The sequence below is a fragment of the Panthera tigris genome, chromosome B2 (genome assembly GCF_018350195.1).
Source record: "Panthera tigris isolate Pti1 chromosome B2, P.tigris_Pti1_mat1.1, whole genome shotgun sequence".
NCBI classification, from domain to species: Eukaryota; Metazoa; Chordata; class Mammalia; order Carnivora; family Felidae; genus Panthera; species Panthera tigris.
In genome coordinates this window covers 11,169,757-11,189,905 of record NC_056664.1, presented here as the reverse complement: position 1 = coordinate 11,189,905, position 20,149 = coordinate 11,169,757, and the positions used below count along the sequence as shown (strand labels likewise).

At 43.4% G+C, this 20,149-nt stretch overlaps 1 protein-coding gene across 8 annotated transcripts in view; it reads left to right on the top strand.

Annotated features, from left to right (window-relative positions):
- KDM1B (lysine demethylase 1B) overlaps nucleotides 1–20,149 on the top strand; it is a 68,486-nt gene that overhangs the window by 16,477 nt on the left and 31,860 nt on the right. For all 8 annotated transcript variants that reach the window (XM_042985633.1, XM_042985630.1, XM_042985632.1 and 5 more), the window contains 3 exons: nucleotides 11,815–11,853; nucleotides 15,850–16,054; nucleotides 18,320–18,504. In XM_042985633.1, coding sequence (XP_042841567.1) covers nucleotides 11,815–11,853; nucleotides 15,850–16,054; nucleotides 18,320–18,504 — 429 coding nt within the window. The remainder of the gene's footprint in view (nucleotides 1–11,814; nucleotides 11,854–15,849; nucleotides 16,055–18,319; nucleotides 18,505–20,149) is intronic.

Below are 20,149 nucleotides of genomic sequence, written 5' to 3'. Positions count from 1 at the left end.
GTAGAATTCCTCTGTGAAGCCATCTAGTCCTAGACTTTTATTTATTGGGAGTTTTTTGATTACTGATTAAATTTCTTTGCTTGATTACTGATTCAACCAGTCTGTTCAAATTTTGTATTTCTTCCTGGATCTGTTTTGGTAGGTTATATGTTTCTAGGAATTTATCCATTTCTTTGAGGTTGTCCAATTTGTTGGCATGTAGTTTTCCATAATATATTTTGCAATTGTTTATATTTCTAAGATGTTGGTTGTTTCCCCTCTCTCATTTATGATTTCTTTCTTCGAGTCCTTTCTCTTTTTTTCTTGATGAGTTTGGCTGGAGGTTTATCAATTGTATTGTTTTTTGTTTTTTTCAAAGAACCAGCTCCTGGTTTCGTTGATCTGTTATAGTGTTTTTTAGTTTCTGTAGCATTTATTTCTGCTCTGATCTTTTTTTTTTTTTTCTTTCCTTCCTTTTGCTGTCTTTGGGCTTCATTTGTTGTTCCTTTTCTAGCTCTCTTAGGTGCAAGGTTAGGTTGTTTAGTTGAGATTTTTCTTGCTTTTTGAAGTAAGCCTGCATTGCTATAAACTTCCCTTTTATAACTGCTTTTGTTGTGTCCCAAAGGTTTTGAACCATTGTATGTTCATTTTCATTTGTTTCCATGTACTTTTTCATTGTGTAATAGCATGTTATTTAACCTTCATGTATTTGTGCTCTTTCCAGATTTTTTCTTGTGGTTGACTTCAAGGTTCATAGTGTTCTGGTCCGAAAAGATGCATGGTATAGGACTTTGATCATTTTAAATTTGTTGAGGCTTGTTTTGTGGCCCAATATGTGATCTCTTCTGGGGAGAGCTCAATGTGTACTTGAACATGTATTCGGCTTTTGTTTAAAAAGTTTTTTTTTTTAATGTTTATTTCTTTTAGAGAGAGAAAGCGCGCAAGTGTGCGCGTGAGTGGGAGAGGGGCAGAGAGAGGAAGACAGAGAATCTGAAGCTGTCAGCACAGAGCCCAACGTGGGGCTTCTTCCCACCAATGATGAGATCATGACCTGAGCCAAAGTCAGACACTTAACTGACTGAGCCACCCCAGCACCCTGAATGTGTATTCTGTTTTAGGATGGAATGTTCTGAATATATCTCTCAAACCCATCTGTTCAGTTTGTCATTCAAAGCCATTGTTTCCTTGTTGATTTTCTGTTTAGATAATCTGTCCTTTGGTGTAAGTCAGGTGTTAAAGTCCCCTATTATTTTTGCATTATCGATCAGTTCCTTTCTATTTGTTAAATATTTTATGTATTTGGGTGTTTCTATGTTGAGTGCATAAATATTTATAATTGTTAGATTTTCTTGTTGGATTATTTGCTTTGCTATAAGTGTCCTTCTTTGTCTCTTTTCTTTTAAAGTCTATTTCATCTAAGTATTGCTACTCTGGCTTTCTTTTGACATCCATTTGCGTGATGTTTCTTCATCCCCTCACTTTAAATCTGCAGGTGTTTTTAGGTCTAAAATGAGTATCTTGTGGGCAGCATATACATGGGTCTCGTTTTTTAATCCATTTTGTAAACTCGTCTTTTTTTTTTTTTTTAATTTATTTATTTTGAGAGAGAGTGCATGCATGTGTGAGAGGGGCAGAGAGAGAGAGAGAGAGGGAGAGAGAATCCCAAGCAGGCTCCATGCTTTCAGCATAGAGCCGGATGCGGGGCTTGATCTCTCGAACTAGGAGATCATGATCTGAGCCCCAGTCAACTGCTTGGCTGACGGAGCCACCCAGGCGCCCCAACCTATGTCTTTTGCTTAGAGCGTTTAGTTCATTTACATTCAATGTTGTTATTGATGGCCATATATTTATTGTCATTTTATTACTTGTTTTGTGACTGTTGCTGAAGATTTTCTCTGATCCTTTCTTGTCTTTCTTTCATGGTTTGCTGGTTTTCTTTAGCTCTCTATTTGGATTTCTTTTTATCCTTTGTGTATTTGTTAGTGATTTTTGATTTGTGGTTACTATCAGGTTTGTGTATAGCCTCTTCTGCATATAGCAGTCTGTATTAAGCTGATGGTCATTTAGGTTTGAACCATTCTTTTTTCCTATCTTCGCCATGTTTTAGGTATAGTGTGTTTATTTTATATCCTTTTGTGTGTTTCTTGGCTTTTTTTTTTTTTTTTAAATAGAAATACTCATTTTAACTGCATTTCTGTTTTCTACCCTCATACAGTCATTTTTGGTCTCTCCTTTCCACTTAAAGAGTCCCCTTTAATATTATTTGCAGGACTGGATTAGTGGTCACGTACTCTTTTGGTTTTTGTCTGGGAAACTTTCTATCTTTCCTTCCATTCTTGATAGTCTTTCTGGATAGAGGATTCTTGGCTACAGGTGTTTCCCATTCAGCACTTTGAATATAACATGCCACTCCTTTCTGCCTTGGAAAGTTTCTGCTGATAGCCTTATGGAGTTTCTTTTTTTCTTTCTTTCTTTCTTTTTTTTTTTTTTAATTAAAAAAAATTTTTAGATAGCGCAAGTTAGGGAGGGGGCAGAGGAAGGAAGAGAGAGAATCCCAAGCAGACTCTATGCCTAGTGCAGAGCTGGACGCCTGGCTATATCCCATGACCCTGGGATCATGAACCTGAGCTGAAATCAAGAGTCAGGTGCTCAACAGACTAAGCCACCAAGGCACCTCTGGGATTTCTTTTGTATGTAACAGTCTTCTTTTGTATTGCTACTTTTAATATTTTTTCCTTATCACTATGTTTTGCTATGTTAATTACAGTGTGTTTTAGTGTGGATCTGCTTTTGTTGATTTTATTGGAGGTTCTCTGTGTCTCCTGGATCGGAGTATCTGCTTCCTTGCCTAGATAAGGGAAGTTTTCAGCTATCATTTCTTCAAGTAAATGCTCTTCCCCCTTTTGTCTCACTCCTTCTTCTGGGACTCCTATAATAAAATTTTACTATGTTTGATGGAATCACTGAGTTCCTTAAATCTATTCTCGCTTTGCATAATTCCTTTTCGTCTCTTTTGTTCAGCTTGATTACTTTCCATTACTCTGTTAATTCGTTCCTCTGCCTCTTCCACAGTACTGTTCATTCCATCAAGTGTGTTTCTCATTTTATTGAGCCCTTTATCTTTGCTATGTTCTTCTTTTTCTTAGTGTTAAGGATCTCACTGTTGTTCTCTTTTCTCAAGTCCTTTGAGTATCCTTATGATCATTGCTTTAAATTCTCCATCAGACATGTTGCTTGTATCTGTTTTGCTTAGATCTCTGACTGTGGCATTGTCCTGTTCTTCCATTTGGGGCAAATTCCTCTGTCTTCTCATCTTATGTAAGTCTGTATTCCTGTTTCTGTGTATTAGGAAAGCCAGCTACATCTGTTCTTGAGGGTAATGGTCTTATGAAGAGGAGGTCCTGTAGTGCCCTGCCATGTAGCTCCTCCTGTACCCCAGGGCCTGGAACTTCTGGGAATATCTCCAATGTGTGTTGTGAGTGCTCTGCTGTTGTGTCCTGGCCACTGTATCCTTTAGGCTCATCATCTGCAGAGGCTCTCTTTGCCTTTTGTGGGCCGTGTTTGGTTCATGGCCTGTGTGTGCTCTAGTTTGCTTGTGAAATGGGACCTGTCACCACTGCCACTGAAACTGAGGCTTTGCAAAACTCCCAGGTGGGGAGACGTGATATGGATAAAGGTTTGCACCCGTCTTCTGGGAGACAGGGCCTGCCATGCTGGGATCGAGGCAAGCGTGACTGCGGAGGGCAAGCATGAACATGGGTGGGGGAGGCTTGGCGTAAGCAAGTTAGGTAGCAGGTGTTGGCGCTGGGTTGGTTCCTGCAGGTGGCTCTGTGTTTATGCTGAGGGGTGGGAGAGAAGTGATGCCTGACAGTTCCTTTGTTCCCAGAGGGGTCTCTCTGTGATGGCTGTCTCTCTGGGACGTGCTCTGAGATGAGCAGCGAACCTCCCCACTTTGTGCCCTGGGTGCTCTTCAGATTGCAGTTTTCATGCTGTATGTCTGAGGGCTGTTTTCCCTGCCTTCTCTCCAAGAGTAGCCCCGATGCCCTCTGGGCTCTATCCCTGCCAAGCCCACTGACCTTTCGAACTCTAGGCTTTAACTCTTGTTGGTTGCAAGAACTCACAGAATTTGTCCCTTCTTACTTTCCAAGCCATTTACTGTGGGGATATGTTTTCCCCGTGCACTCCCGTGTGCCAGTCTGTCCTTTTCCTTTCCCACTATAGTTGCTCCCTCCCTACCACAGTGGCCACGATCCATTTCTTTCCCAAGCTTCATCTCAGCACTCATACCTTCTTTAATGCGTGTGGCCTTTTCTTCATCTTTAGTTGTGGAGTTTCTTCTGCCAGTCTTCAGATCAATTTCTCAGGTAGTTAGGGTGATTTGATAGTTCACCTAGTTTTATTCGTGGGACAAGGCAAGCCTAGGGTCCTTCTACTCCACCTCCGCCTTCCCCTCTGAAAATAAAGTTTTATTGGACACAGCCGCGCTCATTCATTATTGGCTATGGTTGCTTTCATGCTACAATGGCAGAGGGGTTGTGATGTAGAAAATACGATACACAGAATTTAAAATATTTACTATCTGGCCCTTTACAGAAAATGTTTCCTGATCTCTGTTCTGACCCATGAGCATGGTATATCTCTCCATCTCTTCAGGGTCTTTAATTTCTCTCAAGAAATTGTTGAGAAATTTGTTGAGAAACAAAAAATTGTTGAGAAAAAAAAAAGTGTTTTTCTCATTTCCACTGAGGGTGTCTTTTGTTAAATTTATTTCTAGATATTCTGCTTTTTCTAATTATATGTAGGATTTATTTTTAATTTCATTGTCAGGTTGTTAAAATTATATAGAAATGCTATTTACTTCATATGTTGATTTTATACCTAGAGACTTTCTTGAATTCACTTATTAAATTTCAAAGATCGTTTATAGGTTCCTTTGGGTTTTCTACAATCACATCAACTGTGAATAAAGACTGTTTTACTCTTTTTTTTAATGTTTATTATTGAGAGAACGAGACAGAGCATGAGCGTGGGAGGGGCAGAGAGAGGAGGAGACACAGAATTTGAAGCAGGCTTCAGGCTCTGAGCTGTCTCAGCACAGAGCCTGACGTGGGGCTCGAACCCACCAACTGTGAGAACATGACCTGAGCGGAAGTTGGACGCCCAACCAACTGAGCCACCCAGGAGCCCGTTTTACTGTTTTTTAAAAACTCAACGTTTGGGGTGCCTGGGCGGCTCAGTCGGCTAAGCGTCCGACTTCAGCTCAGGTCACGATCTTGCAGTTCATGGGTTCGAGCCCCGCGTCGGGCTCTGTGCTGACCGCTCAGAGCCTGGAGCCCGTTTCAGATTCTGTGTCTCCCTCTCTCTCTGACCCATCCCGTTCACGCTCTGTCTCTCTCTGTCTCAAAAATAAATAAACGTTAAAAAAAAAAATTGAAAACTCAGTGTTTGGGGCACCTGGGTGGCTCAGTCGATTAAGCGTCCAACTCTTGGTTTTGGCTCAGGTCATGATCTCACACATGGGCTGGAGCCACTCGTTGGTCTCTGCATTGCTGGCGGTGTGGAGCCTGCTTGGGATCCTGTCTCTCCCTCTCTCTCTGCTCCTCTCTCACTTGCTCTGTCTCTCTCTCAAAATAAATAAATTAAAAAAAAACTAAAAATACAATGTTTTGGGACACCTGGGGGGCTCAGTCAATTACGTGTCTGACTCTTGATTTTGGCTCAGGTCATGATCTCACCATCATGAGATCGAGCCCCTCCTCACACTCCACGCAGGGTGTGGAGCCTGCTTGAGATCCTCCCTCCCTCCACCCCTTCCCTGCTTATGCACGCATGCTCTCTCTCTCTCTCAAAAAAACAAACGTATATATATATATATATATATATATATATATATATATATATATATATATATATATATATATATACATATATATAAATAAATAAAATCTCGGTTGTTTTCTCTTTCTTCTTGTCTTATTACATTGGTCAGGACCACCAGTACAGGGTTGAGTAGAAGTTGGAAAACAGACATCTTTGTCTTGTTACTGACCTGAGAAGGAATGTGTTCGGTATTTTTTTCATTATGTATAGCGTTGGGTGTAGTTTTTCTTGGACGTCTTTTATCAGACCGAGAAGGTTCCTTTCTATTCCTAGGTTTCTGAGAACTTTTTATTATGAACAGATGTTGGATTTGTTTTTAATTCTTTTTAATGTTTATTAATTTTTGAGAGAGAGAGAAGCACGAGCGCGGAAGGGGCAGAGAGAGAGAGAGAGAGACACAGAATCCAAAATGGGCTCCAGGCTCTGAGCTGTCAGCACGGAGCCCGATGTGGGGCTTGAACCCAAGAACTGGGAGATCATGCCCGGAGCTAAAGTCAGACACTTAGCCGACTGAGCCGCCCAGGAGCCCCACAGATGTTGGATTTTGTGAAAAACTTTCTCTGCATTTTTTATGATGATCATATTGGTTTTTCACCTTTAATCTGTTAATGTAGTGAATCACCCAGATTCTGGCATGTTGAAACAGCCTTGCGTTCCTGGGGGAAAAAATCCCACTTGTGCTTAATATGTTATCCTTTTAATGTATTGTTGGATTCGGTTTGCTGATGCCTTGTTTTGGAATTCTGCACCTGTGTTCATGATGAATACTATCTGTCATTTTCTTATAATATCCTTGCCAAGTTAGTTCTGGTATCCAAGTTATGCTGGCTCCATAAGACAATTGAGAAGTATATCCTCCTCCTCTAAAGAGTTTGTGTAAGATTGATATAATTTCTTTCTTACTGTTTATTGTGATCGGTTGTGAGGACATTAGGCCAGTTTTCTTTGTGAGAAGTTTTGAAATTACAAATTCAATGTTTTTAACAGATGCATGGTTTATTCTACGTGTTTTACACGGTTGTATTTATTTATTTTTATTTTTAAGTAATCTCTATACCCGATGTAGGGCTCAGTCTCACAACCCTGAGATCAAGAGTCGCACGCTCCACTGCCTGAGCCTGCCAGATGCCCCTAGGTGGTTGTGGTTTTGAAGAAATTTGTTTATTTCATCTACATTGTCAAATTTGTTAGAGTTGTTTGTACTGTTCCCTCATTCCCCTTTTAATGTCAGTGGGATCTGTGGTGGTATCCCTGTTTTATTGATGTTGGTATGTGGGAGTGAAGGGTGGGAAGTACACATGTAAGCCTGGGATCAGGGTCCCGGGAAGTAGCCAGTCTTGTTCTGAAACCTTTCGATTTAGCCCTAAATTGGTGTGCAAGCTGAACCTTCAGACTAGAAAGTCTCTTAGTGGGATAGGAGAGAAAAATATGGGAGGGGGCTGATGTTCATTTTTTAGGCTGAGTGGGGACACGGACGGGAATTGGGGTTTGAGTAGTGAAGGCATGAGGAGCTTGTATGGCAAAGGGGAGCCTGTCCAGCCAGCAAAACAGTAACATGGCTGCACTGAACTAGCACCTGTGCCCCAGATGACTTCTCAAGTGAAAAGTCGCCTCAGTCACGTTTCATTATAATATTTAAAGGAGAGCTCAAGCCAGAGATCAGTCAAAAATAGACTATTTTTTTAGGCTTCGTGCCCAGTGCAGAGCCCAATGTGGGGCTCGAACTCTCAACCCTGAGAACAAGGCCTGAGCTGAGATCAGAGTCAGATGCTTAACTGATTGAGCCACCCAGGCACGCCCCAGCTATTTTAATAGACGCTAGCCTTTGGACCATTTTCACCCAGCCTATTTTTGTGAAGTTTCTAAATAGTTGTTCTAAACGATTAAAAAAAATATTTTGTTGTATGGAAACCAATTTGACAATAAATTTCGTATTTAAATAAATAAATAAAAATCTTTAAAAAAAATATATTTTGGATAACTTGCATAATAATGTTACTTACTAAATGCTAGGTGTGTTTTACACACAAAGTTTATGTGAAAATCACTTCATCCTGTCCTTCAACTGGCTGTGGTTTGGCTGTGGTTTAACTGTGGTTTGGAGTTACCCATGACCCCTCTTATCTTTTACATGTAATGATGGAAAATACAATTTTGACTTTGTTTCTACTGATGGTTCAGGTCATTTGTGTCCCTTTTCTCATTGAACTTGATTTTTCTTCGGGTGGTCTATGTCATTTTCACTTTCTTAAATTTAAGCCACTTTGAAAAGTCTAAGGTTTTCTTTAGAATGAGCTTGTTTTTAGAAAAATAGTATGTTTGTCATTGAAAAATTGAAGCAGTATAGAAAAGAACAAAGATGATAGCAAAAAACAAATTCATTGAGTCACCATCATGAAATAACCATTGTTAGATGAGGTTTATTCAAGAGTGTTCCCACATCTGTGCAAAGAGAAGGCCTGGTTGACAGATACCTTCATACTGAGGAAAAGTACTCTTGCTGGTTTTATGTTAAATGATTGCATTTCTTTATTCTTTAGTCTTTATTTTTTTAGATTTTGAAAAAAATTGTATTTTTAGGTAATCTCTACACCCAGTGTGTGGCTCAGACTCAACACCCCAAGATCAAGTGTTGGACGTTTCACTGACTGAGCCAGCCAGGCACCCCTAAGTGATTGTGTTTAATTCAACAAAACTTAAAAAAAAGAACAAGCCAAAGTGAAAGAAGTTGCTGAACATGGGATGATTATTTCTTCATCACAAGGGATAGTAGTTTCTAGAAACCCCCTAAACGGTTAAGATAACATACAATGAGAATGTTAGGAGGTTGGAATCGCTGTTGTTTGTTTATTTTTGAGAAAGAGAGAGAGAGAGCGCCCACGAGCACGAGTGGGGGAGGGGCAGAGAGAGAGAGACACACACACACACACACACACACACACACACAGAATCCTAAGCAGGCTCCAGGCTCTGAGCTGTCAGCACAGAACCCAGTGTGGGGCTTGAACTCACAAACTGTGAGCTCATGGCCTGAGCCAAAGTCAGACACTTAACCAACTGAGCCACCCAGACACCCCTCTTCTTAACCAACTGAGCCACCCAGGCTCGCCATTTTAATCATAAATGTCATAAAATGGCATATTTTAATCTTAGATGTTACAAGTTGACACCTGGCCATGAAAGGGGAGAAAAGCAAGTTACATCACACTTCAGTCCACCTCACCTTTTCCTTGCTCCTAATTCTTGTTAGTGTTTTCTTGTTTGGTTTTATTTTCTAGTTTGCCTTGTTGGAGTAGCTGTTGTGTTATTTATTTTCTGTAACCATAATTCCTCCGCTGTTTACTCTTGGTCCTGTGTTTCTGTGGCTTTACTGCTCTCCATGATTTCTTTTAGCACGGTTCCTTCTCTCCTCACATCTTTATTTTGATTCATCACATGGTTGGAAATATTTTAACACCAAGTCCTTTTTCTCAGTGGAGCTCAGAGGTGTCAGATTCCTTACGTTTTTGAAAATGTAATTGTCTTTCTCTCCTCCTGCTTTCCAGCGTCTTAAAGTTCAAGGTTTTATGGTCTTCTTAAATTCCAGCTTCTAACTATGGTATCGCATTTTCCCAATCTCCTTTTTCTCTCCAGAGATCTTCCTTTGAGACCCATTGCTGTAGTCTCAATTGATTGCCATCCATAGCCTGATCTTTTGAAATATTTATTTAAATGGTGTTTATTGACCCAAAGTCACTTTGGTCTTCAGCTCAGTATTCTGTCAAGGACAAAGTCTGGAAGGGTTTATTTGTAAAACAACATTAAACAGAATGGTAGCCAGCACCACATGCTGTTTTGGAGCTTGCTTTTGTCGGTTTATATCTCTTAAAGATGCTTCTGTATCAGTGGATAAAGATCTCTTTTTTCTTAAAGACGGCATAATACAGTCCACTGAATGCATGAATCCTGATGAATTTAGTTTGATTAAAGGGTATGTGGGTGACTTTTAAATGTTTACTGTTACTGACATGCTACAGTGAATAGCTTTGTATCTATGCTGTTTTCAGTATATTTGTAGACTCATTTCCCAGAAATGAAGTTTTTTTTTTCTTTTTTTAATGTTTATTTGAGAGAGAGAGAGAGAGTGTGAGGAAGGGTCAGAGAGAGAGAGGGAGACACAGAATCCTCAGCAGGCTCCAGGCTCCGAGCTGTCAGCAGCACAGAGTCCGACGTGGGGCTGGAACCCACAAACTGCGAGATCATGACTGGAGCTGAAGTTGGACGCTCAACCGACTGAGCCACCCAAGCGCCCCAAGTTTTGTGGGTTTTTTTTTTTTTTAATGTTTATTTTTGAAAGAGACAGAGCATGAGGGTCTGGGGGGGGGGGGGAGCGGCCAGAGAGAGAGGGAGACACAGAATCTGAAGCAGGTTCCAGACTCTGAGCTGTCAGCACAGAGCCCAACTTGGGGCTTGAACTCGAGAACTGGGAGATCATGACCTGAGCCGAAGTCGGAAGCTTAACCAACTGAGCCAAGTGTCCCTAGAAATGAAATTTCTGTGTCAAAGTATATACGGTCATTTTATTGTGAGCTAATGCATAGATATGAAAGAGGATTTATAATGTTATGTAAGGAACAAAAAAGCAAAGCAAGCACTCAGGTACCCAGCATCCAGTTTTAGAAACAGAGCCCTACCAAGGCCCCTGTAACTCCCTGGGTGCCCCTCGGTAGTTACCTTTCTCTTCTTCCCCTGCAAGTATTCTGCAGTATTCTGAATTCTGCATTTACTATTCCTCTGCTTTTTGTTGCAGAGTTAATTCGTATTTATGAAACTAAAACAACGTGTAAAGTGTTCTGTGTTTCTGTACTGGTTATAAATTATGTCGTATGGTTTGTATTCCTCTGCAACTTGCTTTTTCACATGCATCCATGTTGATGCTTAAGCTCTGGTTCATTAATTTTCCCTGCTGTGCGGTCTTGCCTTGCATAAATCTACCTACCACAGTGGATCTGTTCTCCTGTTTGTGGATGTGAGGATTGTTTCTCGTTTTGGGTCTGTTAGATACAGCGAGCATTCTTGCACATGTGCAAGAGTTTCTCTGGACTATATTCCAGGGGCCAGATTTGCCGGGCCATATGGGATGCCAATCTTCAGTTTATTTGGGTAACTTTCTTATTGAAGTATACCTTGCAAACAGGCAATGCCCAAATCCAAATGCATAGCTCACTGAACTTTCTCAGAGTCCCCCTTTAGCCAGCTCCCAGTGAAGAAATCCAACACTTCTCAACCCCTCAGAAGCCCCCCTGCACCCCCTTTCGCTCATACCCTCCATCCCAACTCACAGTCCTGGCTTACAACACTGGACCTGTTTTGCTGGCTTCTGAACCTTATGTAGATGGACTCCTACGGTATGTCCTCTTCTGGGCCTGGCTTCTTGGTTCCTGTTATGTGTGGGAGCGCGTCCATGTTGTAGCGTGTGCTTTGTGGCTCGTTCCTTCTGATCGCCGTGTAGTGGTCTGCTCTTTGAACGTAACACACTTTATTTATTCTACTCTTGATGGACTTCTGCGTTGTGTTTAGTTTTTTTCTATTACGGACAGTGCTCCTTTGAACATTTCTGCTACGTCTGTTGGTGCACATGTGTGAAGGTGCCTCTCGAAAATCTGGCGGGGTTTGAATCGCTGGGCATACAGCTTGTATGTCTTAAGCTGTGAGAGAGGGTGCCCAGTTATCACGCATTTAAGTGTTGCCTATTTTGTCAAATCGCTCTCTAGATCATTCTCTTCCTTTACCTTTCCACCTGGGGCATCTTTATGGGAGTGGCTGGGTCTCCCGCACTCTCACTCCTGCGGTGTTTTATCACACTTTTTGCTTGTGCTAATGGAGTAGGTGAAAAGGGGTGTCTTACGGAGGGCACATTCACACACCTGTATTTTGTAAGCAAATCTAGTTAACACTTGGTTTTCTCTTTTGCAGCCTGAGACCTCAGATCATTGTTGCCTTCCAGAGGATCTAGTGAGTATCTGTGCACGTCCTAGACTACAGTTCAGTGTGCCTTCGATGATAAGTACTGAATAAGTCAGTGACAATAACGGTTTTATGAATTTCTCTTTGGGTGCCGATCAAAGGCTTTTGATCTGACGTGACACCTGTATGATGGACATGTCAGCAGTAGTGGTAACATGGGTGCCCCCCCCCACCACCTTAAAGAAAGAGAAGTAATTCTGTTGCTCTGAGTTAAAAGGGAAGGAGCTGATGGCTTGCCTTAGTACAAGCATCAGCCTTGTTATACTGGTTTCTTGTGGGTGACTTTGTGACCTTATCTCCATGTGAATCCTTCCAGGGAAAGAACAAGAGGCCCGTAATTTGATGGTCTTGGCCCACATTCAGCCACGAGAGTATTCTTGTGTGTTCTGACCTCTGTGTAACTGCTCTGTCCTGTCCCTGCCCACATAGGGGAGGGAAGCAGCATTTCCTGCAGGCGAAGCCTCCTCATGTTTCAATTATGGATCCTTGCTACCCGAGCTGGCAGTCTCCGTGGCCCATACAGCCCGGTCCTATGGCTGTTTCAGAAAATGACTTTTTACATTTCTGAGTTTCTAAAATTCTGAGATCCTGAGTTATTCTGCATCTCAGGAATACAGGGGTGTTACTTTGCAGTTTTTCTACATGTCTGAAAGTCAGGAACTGTGACTGATTTTTAGACCAAGGGAGGATTGACACCTCTTAAATCTACTTGAAATCCATTCTGTTATATAAAGGGGTGTGTGAAGCACACGCCTATTTTTAATAATTAATTTTACCCTCAAGCATTTCCATAGGAAAGCAGTGGCCCAAATATTTTCTGGATTCAAGGTAGACAGGATGAGATTATAGATAGAAAGGAAAAAATGACTGCAAATATAGTTGCAGTACCTTATGGATCTGTCTCCTGACATCAGACCCTTTTGCATGCAGAACAATCTGAAACTTTAGGACAGAGGCCATATTCTTGGGATGTAAGAACTTTAAAAAGTTTGGAAGAGATTGGGCCACCTGGGTGGCTCAGTTAAACATCTGCCTCTTCAGCTCAGGTCATGATCTCAGGGTTTGTGAGTTTGCACCCCACGTTAGGCTCTGTGCTGAGTGTGGAGCCTGCTTGGGATTCTCCCTCCCTGCCTCTCTCCCTCGCTCCCTCCCCCTTTCCCTCTCCCTCGCTCCCTCCCCCTTTCCCTCTCCCTGTCTCTTCCTCCCCTCTCTTCCTCCCCCTCCCCTGCTTGCTCTCTGTTTCTTTCTCAAAATAAATAAAAATAAATTTAAAAATAAAAGTTGGGAAGAGTTCCCAGATTTGACCTGCCAGTTACTTGTGTTTGGCTAAGAGAGAGTCAGGAGCAGCTGCTTGACCCCGGTTCTATTCCTGTGGCTTTTAGGGTCACTTTGAAAGCAGGCTGTGAACTGTGAGTGCTGTATAAGCTTCTGAGAGCTGCTGTAACAAATGATCATAACCTGAGTGGCTGATGGCCACAGAAGCCTCTTGTCTCCTAGTTTCAGAGGCTGTGAGTCTGAGATGAAGGCCGCTGTCCCCCTGAAGGCTCCAGGGGAGCATTCATCCTGCGTCTTCCAGCTTCCAATGTTACAAGCCACCCTGGGCGTTCCTTGGCTTGTCCAAGTATCACTGCATTCTCTGCCTTGTGACCCTCTTCCTGTGTGTCTCCCCATCCCTGTGTCTCTTTTCCTCCCCCCTTTTTTTTTAAACTTTTTTTTTTTAAGTTTATTTATTTATTTATTTATTTTGAGAGAGAGAGAGAGAACAGGACAGGCAGAGAGAGGAGGTGAGAGAGAGAATCCCAAGCAGGCTCTGCACCGTCAGCACAGAGCCCAGTGCGGGGCTCTAACTCACGAACAGTGAGATCAAGACCTGAGCCAAAATTAAGAGTCGGAAGCTTAACTGAGCAACCCAGGCGCCCCTCTTCTCCTCCTCTTATGTGGCCGTTAGTTGCAGTGAGTTTAGGGCTCACTCTCCTCTAGTGTGACTGATTACGCTTGTCAAGACCCTGTTTCCAAATAAGGTCACATCCTGAGGTTCTGGGTGGACACAGACTTTGGGGGAGCACCATTTAACCCAGTGTAGTGGCTACTTCATTAACTGTGCTAATCGATTCACTATGTCAAGTACGATTTCTTCTATGGCATGTGTAGTGAAAGTGAGAGCTGGGTACTTGATGGTACCCAGTCGTCAAGGGTACATCAGCCGAATGGTGATGGTGCATCAGCTGAATTCTTGCCGCATGTCCAGGAGTGGCCACTGTGCCGAGTGGATGCTCTCGGAACGGCAGGATGGGGTGCTGGTGCATCAGTTGCTGTTGGAGCGGCTCACATCCCAGGGCAGAGGCTGGTTGGAGCACCTTCACGTCAGCTTCAGGGGGAAGAAGGATTGGGAGCAGGTATCAGGGTGGCAGGGCCCCTCTTGGGTCCTCAGTTCACCAACAGCTGCAAGACCCAGGAAGCAGAAGAGATCGGGAAGAGCTTGGGTTCATGTTTGCTGGGGCACTTCCATTCTGACCTCTGCGCGGTCCGTGTGGATGGACTGTCAGGGTCTGAACGCTCCGTGTCCTTTCTCCTTGGGGTTACGCTGGGAAGGAGTCCCCAGAGGCCGCCCTGGTGTGTCAGGGAAGGAACTGAAGTTTCTGTGCTTTTTCAGTGCAGCACAGGCAGGCCGCAAGGGTAGCCTTGAGAACAGATTGCAAATTGAAATGCCTGCAGGGGCTGAGCTGGTACAGCCAATGTGTGAAGCAGCTGGGAATAATTTATAGGGGGTGTTGGGGCCCTTAGTAAACTGAAAAATGCTTGTCCCACGCTTGGACCCTGTGAAAGGTGAGGGGCGAGCAAAAGGCATCCGCGGACCGCGTTCGCCTTCTGGACCTCGAGTTCACAAACCCCCACTTGATGGCAGGTAGCATCTGCTCAGAGCCTGGAGAGCTGACAGCAGAGGGTCCCTGAGCTCAAGGTTCTCCTGTGTCAGATTCTTAGAATTCTTGGAACATACATTCAAGATCATGTTTAGAAAAGGCCGTCTGACACAGGATTGGAGGCAGTGTCGCTTTAGAAGCCAAGTAAATGTGATTTTTAGTGCAATAGTCATCCTGCAGATGCTTCGATCCGATGACTCCATATGTTAAATCAGCTCTGGAATGCGATCACATATTTTAAGGCCAAAAATAGCTGCTTTTTTCATTTCTACATTTAGCATCTTATTTTGATAGTTGTAGTGTACTCCTCCCTCTGAAAGTTTTCAGTACCTTCTAGCAAAAAGGAGTAATGCTTGGCTGCTTCTCAGGAGAGCTGTTTTTTTCTGCCTAGTTTCGTAATTTCCATTATCTTCCGATCCTAAGTAAAAGGGGGCGGGGGGTAGATCATGAATGATTACTGACCAGAGAGAAGTTTCTTGTGTCAGACTGAAACCTGAGCTTGCAGCGTAGTGGACTGTACTGACTCTTACGTTACGTGTAATTATGCTGCACAGATAATAACGTACTGGACGCAGCTTTATTTGGTGTTGGCGGTTGGGGGTGTTGGTGTTTGAGGGGCACAGGAGGAGGCTGTTGCTGTGCTTCTGAAAGAATTCTGTTAGGAAACGCTCTCTCCGCGGACCCTTGGCTATTTTTTCTTTTTTTTTTAATGTTTGTTTTTGAGAGAGAGTGTGAGCCGGGGAGGGGCAGAAAGAGAGAGGGGACTGAGGATCCAAAGCAGGCTCTATGCCGACAGCAGCCAGCTGATGTGGGGCTCGAACTCACAAGCTGTGAGGTCATGACCTGAGCCGAAGTCGGATGCCCAGGTGACTAAGCCACCCAGGCGCCCCGACCCTCGGCTCTTTTTGTTTCTAAATCGGAGTGTGCGGAACTCTGGTGTAGGGTGGTTGAGTGTGAGAGGGCCGTGGGTGAATGACGCACAGCGTCCTCTGTCCTTGGCTGGGTCTGCACGTACGGTTCTTGTCTGCCATTGCGCCTCTCTGTCTTGTCTGCCCCGTTTCAGAGGGTGTCGGAAGTTTCCAACCACTGGTGGTACTCCATGCTCATCCTCCCTCCTCTGCTGAAAGACAGCGTGGCGGCACCCCTGCTCTCTGCCTACTACCCCGACTGCGTGGGCATGAGCCCCTCCTGCGCCAGCACGCACCGCGCGGCCGGCAGCACCAGCCCCGGGAAGCTGGAGCCCTCCAAGGCGGCCCCCTCTGCGCCGGGTGAGAGCCGGTCGTGGCCCTCCCTGCTTCCCCTTCCCCTCTTTCCCCGGGCACGTGTGGGCGAGCAGAACGCAAAAGACATTTTCTTAATGTGTGTGGCCTGATAGAAGGCCCCTCATTATTTCATGCATTTAGTTATGCCGTGGCTCAGTTGTATCATTTGTGTAGATCGTGCAGTTAATTTCCCCTCCATAGTGTGAAGTCTGTAACACCCGTCCAGGAATTGTGTCTACGGAGTTGAAGGAGTAATTTTTATTTATTTTTTTAACAACATTTTCTTTTTATTTCTTTTTTTTTTTTTTTTCCTTTTTTACATTTATTTGTTTTTGAGAAACAGAGTGAGACAAAGTGTGAGCGGGGGAGGGGCAGAGAGAGAAGGAGACACAGAATCTGCAGCAGGCTCCAGGCTCTGAGCTGTCAGCACAGAGCCTGATGAGGGGCTCAAACCCACAAACTGTGAGATCATGACCTGAGCCTTAGTTGGACACTTAACCGACTGAGCCACCCAGGTGCCCCATCTTTTTTTTTTTTTTTTAACGTTTATTTATTTTTGACAGAGAGAGAACGAGTGGGGGAGAGACAGAGAATCCCAAGCAGTCTCTATGCTGTCAGCACAGAGCCCGATGTGGGGCCCAACCTCATGAACTGTGAGATCATGACCTGTGCCAAAGTCAGCTGCTTAACTGACTGAGCCACCCAGTCACTCCAAGGAGTTTTTTATTTGAAATTTAGGTGGCTACATAATTTGAAGATAATGCAAACTCGGACATACTGGAAGACAGTTTTAACTGTATGAGTCGCCCTTCTTTTTTTTTTTTTTTTTCTTTTTCCTCTGTCCCCAGTCTCTCTGCTTCTAATGAAGCCATTGAAAATCTCAGCTAAGTGATCCACTCTTGAAAATAATCCAAAACATCAGGTCAGGCCAGACCTGCTGTTGACCGTTTACTTTAAATGGATCTTTAAAATTCTCTACTGGAATTCTTAGTGTACAAGGAACAATTTTAGACCTTCCTCTGTCTGGACACTAACAAACTTCATGTTTGGTGGTGCAAATAGATTTTGACCTGGAAGCATTTTTTTAAAGTTTTTAACCAAATAACACTGGGCCCTCTAAAAATGTGGAGGTGGTCAGAATCAAAGCTGAAGTGATAAATCCCAGGGTTAATGAAGGTCCAATGAAACAGGCTTGCAAATGCTATATGTGGGTATGGGCATTTGTGAGGGACAGTTTGTGAATTGAAAACCTTAAAATAGACAGACACCCTTTATTCTAGGAATTTATCCTAAATTAATTATCGAAGTAAATTATCAAATGTGAGTCCAAAGATTTATATTGCATTGTTGATAATAGTGAAATAATTAGATGAAAATTCAATGTGCAGCAATGGGGGAGTGGTTAAATCATGGGAAAATACTCTCTGTCCATTGAAGTCATGTTTAATGACATAGGGACAATGTTCTTGAAAGGCAGATTAGGAAAAAGCATTTTTTTCTGGCTTTAGAAAAAACTAAGTACCTGTTATATTAATAGTCTCTGTTCATAGAAACAGCACTGAGGATAGATTATCCCCTTAAATGTTACCCCACTGTTCAAGGATTCTTAGAGGAGTCAGGGATTGATACGTACCTCTATGAACCTATTCATTGTTTTAAAATTTTTTAATGTTTTATTTATTTTTCAGAGAGAGAGAGAGTGGGGGAGGGGCAGAGAGAGAGAGGGGGAGACAGAAGCCAAAGCAGTTTCAGGCTCTGAGCCATCAGCACAATACCTGACGTGAGGCTTGAACTTACAAGCCGTGAGATCATGACCTGAGCCGTTCAAACCGCCTGAGGCACCCAGGCGCCCCATTTTTTAATCAGAAAAATTCCAATGAGTTAACATCTATTTCCATGGGGAGTTCACGTTCACAGAGTTTCAGTCTTACAAGATAAAGAATTTCGGGGGATTTGTTGCACAGCAATGTGAACGTGCTCAACCTGGCTGCACGCAACACCTGAACTCGGTGAAGGTGGTCGATTTTATGGCGGGTGTTGTTACCCCAGTTAAAACTTAAAAAAAATTTTCCATGCCATGGAAATTAAATTTGTGAGGAAAGAATGGGGAAAATAGGTAGTTCGTGTGTATTTCATCGGCTGGACAGAGGAAGCAGGAAATTTATCATAGGACAGACCATGACGCTTGCGGTTTGGTCTTGCCCTGGCGTTTCCCTGGTTTGGGTTTGGAAGTTACGGCCGTGGGATTTGCCCATCTGTGTCTTCTGTCAGCTCCAGGCATGAACCGGTACTTCCAGCCTTTCTATCAGCCCAACGAGTGCGGTAAAGCCCTGTGCGTGAGGCCAGACGTGATGGAGCTGGACGAGCTCTATGAGTTCCCGGAGTATTCCCGAGACCCCACCATGTACCTGGCCTTGAGGAACCTCATCCTCGCGCTGTGGTACACTAACTGCAAAGTAAGTGAAGGGACGTGAGCTGACGCGTGCGGGCGGAGGCCGCCCTGGGAAGAGAGGGGCTGCGATAGCCGTGGGGCGGGGCGGGGGGCCCTTCTAGATCGGGGATTCTCCACCTGCGCACTGCGGACATTTGGGTGGATGGTCTTTGTGTGGGGGGCTGTCCCGGGCACCGTAGGATGTTGCGCGGCATCCCTGGCCTCTGCCTTCTAGATGCCACTAGCTCACCCCTGGTCGTGACCATCAGAGGTGTCTCCAAGTATTACCCAAGGGGTGCTAAGTCTCTGTATCCTGAGAACCACCACTTCAGATCATATCAGAACTCTTGACTCTAGTGAGTGCGTGTATGGCGCAGAGTTGGTTCCGAGCGCGTTCCGCTGTGAATGCCAAGAGGAAGAGAAGTAAAACATTAAAGATTGTATCATAAACCCCCGGAGGCAGAGTCTTAACATCGTATTATTCTCCAACACGGAGTGCTTTGCTGTTTGCTGGGACTGAAGAGATGTCAGGGGCCTCACGCAGCACCTACCTGGAAAGGGGTGAGGCTAAATGAGAAGGGAATATGAGCTTCAAAACAGCAACAACAACAACAACAAAGGGTTTCCTAACCCTAATATTTTTCTGATTAATTTCTTCAATTGTTTGAGGAACTGCTGAATCCAGAACCTTTGGCAAGACTGCCAAATTAATCTTGATTAAAGAAAGATATTCCAGGGTCGCCTGGGTGGCTCAGTCGGTTAAGTGTCCGACTTCGGCTCAGGTCATGATCTCACTGTTGGTGAATTCGAGTCCCACGTCCAACTCTGTGCTGACAGCTCAGAGCTTGCTTTGGATCCTCTTGTCTCCCTCACTCTCTGCCCCTCCCCTGCTCCTTCACACTCCCTCCCTCCCTGTCTGTCTGTCGCAAATATTTAAAAGAATAGATACTCCAATTCCACCCTGGTATCTCACTGGGTTAGAATCCAGTATGAGATGGCCTGATTAGGTTATGGCTGTTACTACAACTTATATGAATTATGTAAGTGGGTTAGACAAGGCAGACTTGTTCATTTCCTCCCCAGCAGGCCTGAGGTAGATGCTCAATAAACATTTGCTGAACTGAACAAAATTGTGGTCAGAATTTCCTGTAAATAAGTTGCAAAGATACACTTTTCAGAAAAACAGTCTTGGATTCATTTTTCTTCACGTTTCTTTTCATTTGACTTTGAAAATCAATTGATACAGGTGAAGAAGCTTACAGAAAAAAATCCTGAACTTATCAGCCTGGATCTATTTTAATATTTAATAAAATAGTATGTATTACCTATGTTTAATATTTTAGTGGGAAAACACATATATAGAGGCTATGAGTCAAAGATTTTGAAATCATTTTTATTTTCATGAAAACAAATTTCTTTATCTTCAGCATCGCAAGCCAATGTTATTTCTTGAATACTTTGAGCATGCACTTGACCCTTGAACAGTCTGAGGGTTAGAGGCATTGACTCTATCCCCTACCCACTCAAAAATCCACATACAACTTTTGGGTCCCCTAAAACTTCTAATAGCCTACTGTTGACTGGAAGCCTTACCAGTAACGTAAGCAGTTGATTCACACATGTTTTGTATGTTGTGTGTATTGCATAGTATATTCTTAAAGTCAGCTATA